This window comes from Bidens hawaiensis, unplaced genomic scaffold (genome assembly GCF_021521415.1).
Source record: "Bidens hawaiensis isolate Kalapana, Puna unplaced genomic scaffold, B.hawaiensis_p1.1 tig00001961_1, whole genome shotgun sequence".
Taxonomy (NCBI): domain Eukaryota; kingdom Viridiplantae; phylum Streptophyta; class Magnoliopsida; order Asterales; family Asteraceae; genus Bidens; species Bidens hawaiensis.
The window spans coordinates 1840843-1854970 of NW_027491109.1; the positions used below are offsets into that span (position 1 = coordinate 1840843).

Below are 14128 nucleotides of genomic sequence, written 5' to 3' on the forward strand. Positions count from 1 at the left end.
ATTTGTTGTGTCATAACAACCTACTAATGCACACGTAACAAATTTTCCAACAATCCCCCACATGAATGGAAATCGATTCTTCTAAGTAAGTTTCAGCAGTTGAGTATTGCCGGATAGGTAGGTGTTACCCTTTGAACCTTCCGTTGTGAAGCATACTTAGCCTCCTAGCGGTTTGTAATCGCGATGACTTTGAACAGACCCCCATTTGTGTAGACGACAATATGCCTTCACACAATACTCTCCCTGGTTTGGTCAACCCCTCATTCTTGTGTCCGTTATGGTCATGGATCACGGTCCTGGTTCTGCGAGAGCTCTAGGAAATTGCGCCTCCCCACAATTCCATTCGAATTGACCACACTTCTCTCTAACATAGGTGATTCCCATGAATCATTAAAAGCATCATGGTTATTTCACTTAACCTTAATATGCTTAACCTCTCCCAACTGTCACTGGTTTTAGGGTACCCCCTAGGAGAAAGGACTAGGAAGTTCAAGACTCCCTTTGGTTTTGGGGTACTCCCCCACAGTGACTGCCTCTGGTCATATGATTAAGTTTGCCTATTGAACTTAGCTCTTGGGATCTTCAGGCTGCTAAGTTAGGTTTCCATCATACTTCCTTTATCGCGGGCTTTAGTCCCATTCCTCTCGACAACTTATAAAATTTATCCGTGCTTAAGCCTTTTGTTAACGGGTCTGCAATGTTATCTTCTGACCTCACATGGTCAATCGTGATAACACCCGTTGACAGTAGTTGTCGTATTGTGTTATGTCTACGTCTCATATGCCTTGATTTGCCATTATACATTGAATGTTGAGATCTACCAATTGCAGACTCACTGTCATAGTGTATGCAAATTGCCGACAATGGATTTGGCCATTGTGGAATGTCTACCACGAATTGACGTAACCATTCTGCCTCTTCCCCAGATTTGTCTAAGGCAATGAATTCAGACTCCATTGTGGATCTAGCAATTACAGTTTGTTTGGATGATTTCCAAGACATTGCTGCCCCACCAAGTAGGAACACGTACCCACTTGTTGATTTGGAATCTTTCATATCCGAAATCCAGTTCGCATCAGTATACCCTTCGATCATAGATGGATGGTTGGTATAATGCAAACCATAGTCTCTTGTGTATCTTATGTACCTAAGCACCCTTATAATAGCTTTCCAATGTTGAACACTTGGATTGCTAGTATATCTACTTAGCCTACTCACCGCGTATGCTAAATCGGGTCTCGTACATGTCATGAGATACATTAGACTTCCAATGATTCTTGAATACTCTAATTGAGCAACCGGCTCAGCTCTATTTTTACATAGATGTAGAGTAGTGTCAACAGGAGAACGAGCCACTCGCTTGTCTTCCTTGTTGAATTTTTCAAGAATCTTGTCGACATAGTGTGCTTGACTCAAAGTAAGACCTTCTTTGGTTTTAATGATTTTTATTCCAAGAATAGTATCAACTAAACCCATGTCTTTCATGTCAAATCGTGCCTTTAACATGTCTTTTGTAGATTGAACCATTTTATCATTACTCCCAATGATAAGCATGTCATCCACATAAAGGCATAAAATAACATAACCTCCATTTGTGTTTTTAACATAAAAACATTTATCACACTCATTAATTTTGAAACCATTGCTAATCATGACTTGGTCAAACTTTTGATGCCATTGTTTTGGAGCTTGCTTCAAGCCATACAAAGACTTGATGAGTTTGCATACTTTTCCCTTTTGACCAGGGGCGGAGAAACCCTCAGGTTGCTCCATGTATATCTCTTCTTACAAATCACCATTTAGAAAAGCCGTTTTTACATCCATTTGGTGCACTTCCAAACTTCGTAAAGACGCGATTGCAAGCACCAACCTTATAGAGGTTATACGTGTTACATGTGAGTAAGTATCAAAATAGTCTAGACCTTCCTTTTGTCTAAAACCTTTGATCACTAGCCTCGCCTTGTATTTATCAATACTTCCATCGGCTTTCATCTTCTTTTTGAATATCCAACGATATCCAAGTGGTTTGCAACCAACTGGAAGATCTACCAATTCCCAAGTATGATTTTGTAAGATCGAATCAATTTCATTCTTGATTGCTTCTTTCCATTGAAGTCCTTCAGGTGAGGTCACCGCTTCATGGTAGGTATTAGGTTCACCTTCAACCATAAAGCTTACGAAGTCATGACCAAAGGATTTTGCAACATTTTGTCTTTTGCTTCGTCTTAAATCACCATCCTCAGTCTCGGGCCGTTCATGTGTTCCTTCATGAACCAAGTCGTCATTTTGTGTTGACGAGCTTGCACCTACATCATTCGCTCGTGATGATGAGGCCTCATGTGTGTGTCCTAACTTAGGAAACACGTGCTCAAAATACGAGACAGTATTGGGGCTCGCCTCCATGAAAGTGTTTACGTGTACATTTGGATTTTTGGATTCATGTACCAAAAACCGATGTGCACTACTATTGTGAGCATATCCAATGAAAATGCAATCAACAGTTTTGGGGTCAATCCTAAGAGCTTTAGGAGGTGGTACAGTGACTTTAGCTAGGCACCTCCACACTTTCATGTATTTGTACGAAGGTTCTCTTCCCTTCCATAACTTATAAGGAGTCTCGTCCCTATTATTGAGAGGTATCTTATTTAAAAAATAATTTGACGTTAAAATGGCATCCCCCACATGTCATGGCTCACCCCAGAACTAACCAACATGGCATTCATCATCTCTTTCAATGTACGGTTCTTTCGTTCCGCCATGCCATATGATTGTGGAGAATAAGGAGGGGTTAATTCATTTATTATGCCACTTTGTGCACATAAATCCGCAAATGGTGAAACGTATTCACCTCCTTGATCGCTTCTCACACGTTTAATTTTCTTGTTAAGTTGTAACTTAACTTCATTTTTAAACAAGATAAAATTTTCTATTGCTTCATCTTTACTTTTAAGTAAATATACATAACAATATTTTAAGCAATCATCAATAAACATGATGAAATATTTGTTTCCCCCTCTTGTTGGACACATTTTTAAATTGCACACATCGGTGTGAATTAAATCAAGTGTTTCGGTTATTCTTTCAACCGATTTGAATGATGATCTTGTAAGTTTGGATTCAACACATGATTCGCATTTCGAGTTTGTATCAATGTGGAATGTTGGTATGCTTTTTAATTTAATTAAACGACGAAGTGAATTGAAATTTACATGTCATAATCTACCATGCCAAACATTTGAATTTAAAGACTCAATAATATAAGCAGAAGCAGATGCCTTATTCATTTCATTTCCAATCATGGTTACATCAAGTTTAAACATACCATTGAGGGCATAGCCCTTACCAACATACATTCCACGCTTAATCAAGACAAACTTGTCCGACTCATACACTAAACGAAAACCAAACTTATTAAGCAACCAACCCGAAACCAAATTCTTACGAATTTCGTGCACATACAAAGTGTGCACATACAAAATGTGATCATCTTCAAGATCACATTCCCTTCACCCTTGATGTCGGCCGTTGCTTGATTCCCCATAAACAACTTAGCATCACTAGCAGCCTCCTTAAAGGTGCTAAAGAGGGTCTTGTCACCACACACATGACGGGTCGCACCCGTATCAATGAACCATTCTTGCGGTTTGTCCCCCACAAGATTGATTTCTTCAATCATTGCCGAAAGCTCGGTGATCATTGCCACCAACGGTTCACCATTTTCATCCACCATATGCGCACGCTCACGCTTAGGCTTCTTGCATTGGTTCGCACGATGGCCATTCTCATTACAATTGTAACAAACACCTTGGAAATTTGAAGATTGAGGTTTCTTTTTCACAACCTCCTTCTTCGGTCCAAGGTTCACCTTTCCCTTTCCCTTATTCATTTTACCCTTACCCTTATGCCCCCCCTTAGAAGATTGTCCAAGTTCAACCATGTTGGCCTTAGCCATTGGCTCCACACGAGCTGATTTTTGAGCCGTTTTATTGTCTTCCTCAATTCAAAGACGAACAATTAATTCATCAATAGTCATCTCCTTTCGTTTGTGCTTAAGATAATTCTTAAACTCAACCCAACTAGGAGACAACTTTTCAATTATGGCTGCAACTTGGAACGTTTCACTAAGTGTCATACCCTCGGCATGAATTTCATGAAGTATAACTTGTAGTTCTTGGACTTGGGTGATCACAGTCTTGGAGTCAACCATTTTAAAGTCCAAAAAACGGGCCACAACAAATTTTTTTGTTCCCGCATTTTCGGTTTTATACTTATTGTCTAAAGACTCCCATAGTTCTTTGGCAGTCTTTATCCCACAATAGACGTTATACAATGGATCCGCCAAGCCATTGAGCACGTAATTGCGACATAGAAATTCAGAATGTTTCCAAGCGTCCAAAGCACTCACACTTTGGGCATCATCTTGGGCAGTGGGTATGGGGGCTATTTTCTCCAAGAACTGTGCTAAGTTCAAGGTTGTCAAGTAGAAAAACATTTTCTGCTGCCACCTCTTAAAGTGGACACCCGTGAACTTTTCGGGTTTTTCAGCATGGTTAGCCATTGTGGTCGCTCCCACATTGGCTGGGGTGGTCAAATGGACAGCAGGGATATCATTAGAAGTGTTTGGGGTTGAGCCTGTCATTCTTGCACACAGAAAACATACCAACTTAGTAACTTAGAAAAAAAATTCAGAAAATTATGAAATTTGCCAGATAAATTTATCCCGTGCGAGATAGCTTTATCTCGTGCGAGATAACAAAACCAGCCCAAAAAAGGAGCCTTTTCTGATTTCATAATGCTAAACCAAGAACGAATCTGTCTAAGTCCAACTTTGAAGATCCAATTCTTGATTCTGAGACCAAAACATAAAAGAAAAACTGTTTTTAAAACATATACTATTTTGAAACAAAATTGGTTTGGATCAAAATAGAATAGTTTCTGAAAATTTAAACAAAGTTTTCACGATAAGCTATCTCGTGCTTGATAGCCAAAAACTGCCCAAAAAGGAGCCTTTTCTGATTTCGGAATGTTAAACCAATAACGAATCTGTCTAATTCCAACTTTGAAGATCCAATTCTTGATTCTGAGACCAAAACAGAAAAGAAAAAACTGTTTTTAAAACATATACTATTTTGAAACAAAACTGGTTTTGATCAAAACAGAATAGTTTCTGAAAATTTAAACAAAGTTTTCACGAAACGGTTTTAAAAATATTGTTTTAAGATTGTAGGAACCGAATTCGTGAATTGAGTAAATAAACAGAAAATTAACAAACAGTTTTTTTACTCATACAATACGATACAAGAATCTGAAATACAATACAGAATCTAAGAAATAAACCAAATACAATACGGAAAAAAAATAAACGGTTTGGCTGAGGATCGTGTTGAACACGGGGCCCTTAAAACAATATTTCGAGTCTCCCAAGAGAACTCGTTGTTTCCCAGGGTACAACAGCCGGAGCAGTAGTACTGCCGGAGTTAACCGTAAACCTAAAAAAGGTTCGAATAAAAGAAACCAGAAATGTAGAAGAAGAAGAAGAAGTTGGAAAAACCTTGCAACAATGCTTGTGTTGTGTGTAAGGTTTGGTGTGTGTTGCAACTTAGTTTACCTCTCTATTTATAGAGGAAAAACAAGGCACAAGTTTTTCATCCACCAATGTGGGATACACCACTATAGTATTTTCTTTCAAATACACACAATCACACATCGATATCTCATTCATCAATGTCTATTAGTGTGCATTTGTTGTGTCATAACAACCTACTAATGCACACGTAACAAATTTTCCAACACATACTACTACATTTTTGTACTAGGTTTATGATTAATAAAATTTTAAAATATCAAGGCCGTTTATAATTTTTATTATCATTTGTTTTTACTGTCCCAAATTTTACCATATGGCCGAAAATGTGCGAATTTGCTATTGTTCTTGAGGTGTGGCCGTGTGGGGCATCTATGCACAAAGATGTGATCTTTATATTTATTGTTTAAAAACATGAAGATAACAAAATAGAAAATTTCTTTCTCTTAGTTTTACTCTCTTGCTCTAAACAATATATGAAATACCGAATCCTTAGAATAATGTTTTTATTGATGTATAATCTCATGTCTGATGCTTACCAAAAACACATAGTTTTGTACTCCAAGCCACCAACAAATGTAACAAACAACAGCCATAAGTTGTGATTAGGTTGTTCGTACACTGTTGGTGTTAGTTCTTGAAACTACTGATCAATAACACATCCGTTAAAAGCATCCAAATATCGAAATAAAATACAATATGACAATTTAGTTGGTGATAATTTAATTAGGTAATGTTGCTTCCACCACAATCCATGTGGGTAGCCTGGGGTTGCGGTAACACCAATATGAATGGTACTCTTTCTTGTACGAAGTGGTTTTTGTGACACATAATATCGTTAATCTTGTTACAGTGAGCACCTAGGAGTTTCACTACTTCGATGTGAAAATAAATGTGCCTAATATCTAATAAAAGAAATAAGATTTATACATATTTTATAAAAAAAATAAAATAAAAAATATATATTTAAATTTTGTGCCCCAAAAAATTAAGTGCCCCGGCCGGTCGCTCAGGTTGCCCAACCCAAGAGCCGGCTCTGTTCCTCACTTATATATATTCAATCTCGTAGTTTGATGACGTCCATACATTGCTTCAAGTGTGTTCCCTTTTAGGTGGCTCGGGCCGTCCTAACAATTTGAGTGCCCAAAACATATTAGGTTCATAGGTTCGTTCACTATTAGTTAGTTTGACCCTATAAAGAGTGTGTGAGCTATGTAAGATAGCAAGTGAGCTATAAGAAGGCTTAATGTTCATTGCTAGAGAATCGAGTCATCGATGCCCTGTGTGAAATGTTGGATCTGTCATGTATTAAGTATGTTATGCTTATTTTCATCGTGATACTGATTAGGCTATTCATTATTGTCTTTTTGTAGTGAAGATTCTTTATAGTAGTTTAACATGGCAATATTTCGTCGTTTCCAAGGGTAGGGCTTACACTCCCAATCCGCGTCGCACTGAGAAAATACAAAATTCAAATCAAACCTAATACGATTTGCTGTTCAGTTTACAATCCAAACCAAAACTTAATTTTAAACTTATTTCAAGAATCCATATTTGAAGAATCGAACAAAATTGGAGCAAACCTTAAATTGAGTTTTAATTTTAAACCTGGTTTTAAATTTTAATGGTCCGTGACCCAAACAAACTAAACCAATAATAATAATAAATATATTGAAGTGTGAGAACACCTGAAAATGAAGGTGTTGGGTGAAGGGTCAACGTCGCAGTGAAATGGTCACGAGTGGCGTGCCGCTTGGTCAACTCAAATAGACCAATTCTTTGTTTTTGACTCATTTCTCTCTTGAATATATCAAAGAGCAAAATACACATTTTCATTTTATAAAATATTAATATGGAAAAGTCACAAAATTATAAAAAAAATTCTAAGTTTGACGACAACTATGTATCATGAGAGGTGTGAGACTATGAGTGTTATCTATGAGGTTTTCACGTTTCAAACCAGGTGGGATATGTTATGGTGAAGTATAATACAAATAAAAATGAGGGGTTTGGTGAAGATATATAGTTTGGTTTAATAATTAATTGGAAACAAATCATAATACTTAGCCCTAGCGTCCGTGATTAGTAGTACTGCGCTCGAATGGCAAATGGGCAATGCCATTGCAACTTGCAAGTGTTTGGGGGCTATGATGCCTATGCGAGTGGTTATGAAGCGCAACTTAGAAAACCATAACACATACCCGAATAGAATATAATAGGAACTCTTTATTCTCGGTCTCTTTTAAAGTACTTAGTATATTTGTATTTTTTTTTTATTCGACAAGCCTAATAGATTTATATTTATAAAGACGGTAAAGATGTTAGTTTTTATGTTACAAGACATTTATAAAGATACAATAAATAAAGTAGACATGTGAAATCATTTTGTAGAAATCATAGCCATAGAGGCACACATTTACGGAGTACATTATAAGTTTATTAGCATATAATAGCATATAAATATACTAAATATTAATTATATTCTTTTTTTATATATATAAACTCTAAAGACAAAAAGGGTCATGTGTACTGACTGATTTTATCTAAAAACATATTGTGGCTAAATTTGCACAATTATCCTTTTGTATTATATTCTCACAAAAAGTTATTTTTTCGCGGGATTTTTAAGCTATTTACTATATATAAGCATCAATAATTAATATTCTTATGTGATGTTGAGGACACATTTGTATTTTTTTTACTTTTAATTTACCCTGCCGTTAAAAAAAATAATAATAAAAATAGAAAAGTTACCCTACCCATTTTAAATTTGTTAACATAAATACGTGTTATGATTTTATTATAACTACTTTTGGTAAAACAATCAATAAGTGGTTAACAAATTAAAACAAAACAAAATGACAAAAAAAACATATAAAGTTGAATGAGGTTTTATTAAAAAAGGTATATAAATTAAGTTGACGATAAAAAGAGGTTTGAAGAGTTTATATGAATAATATTAATTAATACAATAGACTACCTAGATAAAACATAGTGAATTTTCCAATAATAAATTATATGAATTATATGAAAAGAAAAATTTAAGGATCAATAATAACGCGTATCACCAAGGGGTGATCTATTTACACAGGCAAAACCTTTAATACATGAGTTTGAAATAAAGAGGTCTTGAGTTTAAGCCCTATAGACGAAAAATATTAAAAGAAATTCATCGTTTAAAAAAAAAGAACAACACGCATCACCTAAACTATTACTCGTCGCATTCCACAATATGATTGTTTACTTTTATTCAAACATTTGCATAAGATATCAACCAACAAGCAACATTGCTAATTTGGTTATGGCGGAGAAAACCAAAAGTAAAGTTCATAAAATGGAAATTCATACATGTAAAAGTCATTATTCTCAAATTAAATATAACATATAATTAGTCTAGAGTATCTGAATGACCCAACCACCAAAAGAGTGTAGGTTAAGTCCCATAAACAATTATATAAAACTTGTGGGTAACTTTTATACAAATATATATTCAAATACGTATATGATATGTAGTTATTCGATAAGAAAAATATTAATTAGAGTATTATCAAATATGTAACTTACTCTGATCCAAGTTGTTGTCATTATCATTTTCGTTACATAAAAGCCTGCTAAACTATTTTTTTTTATCTTGAGAGTATTAATTTCTCAATTGCTAACATATATACACGAACACGATTCAAAAGGCATACTAAAACCCATAAGATATGTGAAGCCCGTATAAGTTATAAAATGTCATTAAGACCATAAGTCGTGGATATGTCAAGATAGTATTAATTAAGACTGCGGAGTCTTTTATTAAATAATATTTCATAGGTCGTAAGGATGTCAGTATAAATGAAAGACGATCATTTAGTTTCTCTAGTCACAGGAATACAATCAAAATTTGTGACAAAGCAAATAAATTTATCTCAAGATTAGTATTTAGCGATTGGTTGTCTTGATGTTACAATTCTCAACATAATATATTATCATATATTATATGGATATATAGTACTTCAGAAATTAATAATAAGTATTCTGAAAAGATATATAGGGCACTTAAATTGGGTGGATCATGGGCCATGTCAATAATGGTTGTAGTCAACACAGTTCTCTTGATTCTCAGAATCACTTGTCCAAAGTTCAACTTGCACATTGATGACTCTTTTAGTTGACTTCCTTGGTTAAGGTTAATACTTAATAGTCAACAACCACCATCGCATGATTCACACCATAAGATATAGTACCCTTAGCAAAACATAGTCAACGACTCAACAACCACACTTGTAAGAAACACACACTCCTATCATCAAAAACTTCTTAGTAATCATTATATTGAGTTTTTATACTCACATTGTGTGTGTTTTGTTTGTTTGTTCCTAATTGTATTCTTATCACAAACCTACTTTTGTTTTTGCCTAAACCTTTCAACCTAACCTGATTTTTAGCATTCACTAGTAAAAGTGAATAACCACACTGATACATAATAAAGATGTGTGACTAACCTATCAAGGCAAAAGATAAGCAAACACTTTATTATTGCAACATAAATCTGACTTAAAACTTGTTACATTAATAATTCTTTATTGATCATATACAACTAAGGCCTCTAAAATCTAAACAAGCCATATATAATCTAAATGTATTAATCATATTATAGTTAAGAAAACAAACCAACTCGACCAATTTGTCAACTTAGGTCAATCCATATATATTCACCGGCTTGTGAATACGGTCCGGAATTACCAACCGCCTATCCCATACATTAAAGTTTAGATTCATGTATATCATTGATGTTTTTCGATTGTTTATGGATCAAATCATAAGTTTGATTTTCAATTTTATGAAGATAATTTATCAATATGGATATTGTTGAATAATTTTGATGAAAATGAGAAATTTGCAATAGAAGAAACCCTAAATTGCAACATATGTAATTGAACTTGATGTATAAAACATTAATGCGCCTAACATCAGTTGGTTATTGGACTATTGACAAAGACAAAATTATAAAACTCCTTAATTCTATGGGTTTAGAAAAAATATGTGATTAACAATATTCAAAAGGGGGTGATAATGGCCAATAGAGGGGCATGAGATGCCACTTTCATGCATACTTTTTAAGTGGATGGCTATAAATATACCTTTTAACTATAATAAAATCCCATTACTTTAATTTGTATTTCTGATATTTGTTAATCCCTTCCTTTAAAAACATGACACATTAATATATTTTTTTTCTTTGATAACCAAAAATATAAAATAATTGACATGAAAGGGAATAAATGTTTAAAAAGGAAAATCATAAAGAATAATCTGCCAATTCGTCTTGTGGCACTACCATATTAAACTACATTTACTTTTAAAATACTGATTTAGTTAGTTCTGCATAACAAATGTTTGCATATATACATAGATATAATGACAGTTTTAACCATAACTTTAATGACTATACATTTGTTTTAATGATTTACATACATTTGTTTTAATGATATTCGAGTGTGTAATAAATGTTTCCTTCCTTGAAGGTAGACTATAATGACATTATATTATCAAATCACCTCAATTATATCTTTATTATCCTATCATCAAAATTTGTTAACAATGTTTTCAAAACCACTCTTGTAGCTATTTAAACAACTTTCATTTAAACTAGTCAGGTTACTGGTTGAACTGTATATAAAAAATTTTATTCTATGTGTTCGTTTCTCTACTTCTAAAATCTCATTTACTTTTTTATTTGCCTTTTCTTACTTCATATCTTATTATTTAAAATTTCATATTTTATTTATATGTAAATGTACATAAAAGATAAATATTTCACATGTTTACTTTAAACTTTATAGTTACTTATAATGTCATCCAACTTTTAATCGGGTTCCTCATTTCAACCAATAAACCAATTTGAATACATATATATCACTGGTAGTTGCATATAAAACTAAAAAATAGTGAATACATTAAAACAAAAGACAATTAGGGAATAAGTTGCATCATTACCTATTTTTGAATTACAAAACCCAGTTTTTTAAAACTAACTAATATTGGAGTCATTACATGAAAAAAGAAAATATGAAAAAGAATGAATAAAAAAGGTGCAAGAAAAAAGAATATGAAAAAGGAAAGAAGGAGGCTGGTTCCTTGCGCCGGACGTTCTCTTTAGGTTCGGTTTGTAATTAATATAGGTTTGTAAGTAGGTTCGGTTTTTGTCTACTCTAATATACATTACAAACTCACTTTGTGTGTGCACATAAGAACCACCCACACCCACTCCTCCCTCTCATTTCAACCCAAATTGCTCCGATCAACCGGTCACACTCTCCTTCGCCGATAAACGGGCAATTGACAACGCCATCGGGCCTAAAAACCTTCGTCTTATGGTTCGTCTTATGCAATTTCATAACAATTTAGACATCTAATCCCACACTGCTTCAAACTGCAAATGTATTGAGGTCAGACAGCCGTTCTGACCAAATGGTTTTAAAGTTTTACCGTTTATGGTCAGAACGGCCGCCTGGATATTGCAGAAACCATAGTTGTGATCAGAACTTTGACTTTTTGGTTAAAACGCCGTATAAATGTTTTGTGAACGGCTGTTTGATGGTGTGAAATTAAATGTAAATGGTGGAAGTATAGAACGACCCTGAATTTGGTTTTTGTTGTAATGCAGGGTGCCGGAGGACTTGATGAAGAAGATAAGAAATGGCCGCAATGGTTGAAGCCAATGCTCCGTGAAAGCTACTTTGGTCAATGCAAATTACACGCACATTCGCATAAGTCGGAATGTAATATGTACTGTTTGGATTGTATGAATGGTCCTCTTTGTTCTCTTTGTCTCAATCATCATAAGGACCACCGCATTATACAGGTTAACATTCATCTTTCCGCCATTGATTCTTACTTTATGTTATTCCAATTTCAGTTATGTTGGCGTATTATTATCCCTCGTTATGTGGGCTAATAATACACCAATAAACCGTACCATTGTGGATTTTAAACATAATCATAATTCAAATATAATCTTCTAATATATTTTGTATGTTTACAGATCCGAAGATCATCATATCACGATGTAATTCGGGTTTCTGAAATCCAAAAACACCTAGACATAAGTTCAGTTCAAACATACGTGATCAATAGTGCGAAGGTCGTGTTCTTAAACGAACGGCCACAGCCGAGGCCAGGTAAAGGTGTGACAAACACATGTGAAGTATGCGAACGCACTCTTCTTGATTCCTTCCGGTTTTGCTCACTCGGATGTAAGGTAAATTGTAAATTCTATCGCCACAACATGTAAGCTTACGTCATCTAGTTGGTAACTAATTTTTTTCTTATGAGTTCTCAGATAGTTGGAACATCTAAGAATTACAAGAGAAAGAGTGATGATCATTTGATGAAGTCGGTATCGGATTCGGAGGATTCGTATAGTAGTAACAGAAATGTCCGGCAAATGCATAGCTTTATTCCGGCAACTCCGTCGCCGCCGGCTGCCAGATTCCGGGCGGCAAAGAGGAGGAAAGGTATTCCTCATAGAGCACCAATGGAAGGACTAATCATAGAAGTTTAAACATCTTTTGTTTAATACTCCATCCGTCCCATTATAAGTGTCATACTTTGATTTTTCAAGTCTTTCTTATTTAACTTTGACCGATAATATTTTTGTTTGTGTTACATAATATTTGATGCAAAATATATAAATGGATTGGGTTTTTAAATGTATTTTACATTGATATAATTTTCATCAAGTATTATACGACACGAACAAAAAGATTTATGGTCAAAGTTGCAAAAGAAAGACTTGAAAAATCAAAACAGAACACTTATAATGGGACAGAGGGAGTAACTATTAAGTCCTTTTAGTTTCTTGTTTTATAAAATGCACACTTCTACCACTTCATATGGGAATTGGGAAATTACCTTATTACCCTTTACCTGTTTGTTAAAAAAATGAAGCTTTATATATAGCATAAAGATGTGTAGTTTTATAGTACGTAAAAGAGGGGTAAATATGTCTTTTAATAAGAATTGTAATTATAGTGTCAAAGTCTAACGTTTGGAAAAATGTGAACCCTTTATAGTGGATATATGGAATAAGTCTTGTAATATTATTGGGGTTTTATAAATGCATTATTAAATGATATTTTAGATATTCTGTTTGATGTCAATATGAGGGTCCATTTTTTTAAAAAAACCGGTTTTCATGTAACTTTCAAGATTGGCGACAAGTACAAAGGAATTGACTCGATGTTTAAAAATATCTAGATGTAAAATCATGACCCTTGTTATCAATTTTGGGCTACTTTTGTAGATAACCCTTGGTTTGCCTTATTGATGTTTTGATTAATTTAGGATTATTAAGTCTTAAATAAATACATTTGGTGCATTAACTGTTGGATCAACACTGACGTAACCACGAGTCCCTATGTGCCCGAAATTAACCGGCATGTGGTCGACTAGTGTCGCTAGCAAATAGCATGCATCACTAAGGCGCCTACATGTCTGACGCAAACGAGTTTAAGACCACATACGATGTTGGCAAGATTTGTTCGAACACATTGTACT

General features: G+C 34.4%; 1 protein-coding gene across 1 annotated transcript; it reads left to right on the forward strand.

The window, feature by feature from the left end:
* The first annotated feature begins 11658 nt into the window (after nt 1-11658).
* LOC143603078 (protein RGF1 INDUCIBLE TRANSCRIPTION FACTOR 1-like) lies at nt 11659-13665 on the forward strand. The gene is made up of 5 exons (XM_077079992.1): nt 11659-11946; nt 12237-12434; nt 12615-12830; nt 12912-13142; nt 13401-13665. The coding sequence occupies exons 1-4, from the start codon at nt 11944-11946 to the stop codon at nt 13131-13133; spliced, it is 639 nt and encodes a 212-aa protein (XP_076936107.1). The 5' UTR covers nt 11659-11943; the 3' UTR covers nt 13134-13142; nt 13401-13665.
* The last annotated feature ends 463 nt before the right edge of the window (nt 13666-14128 follow it).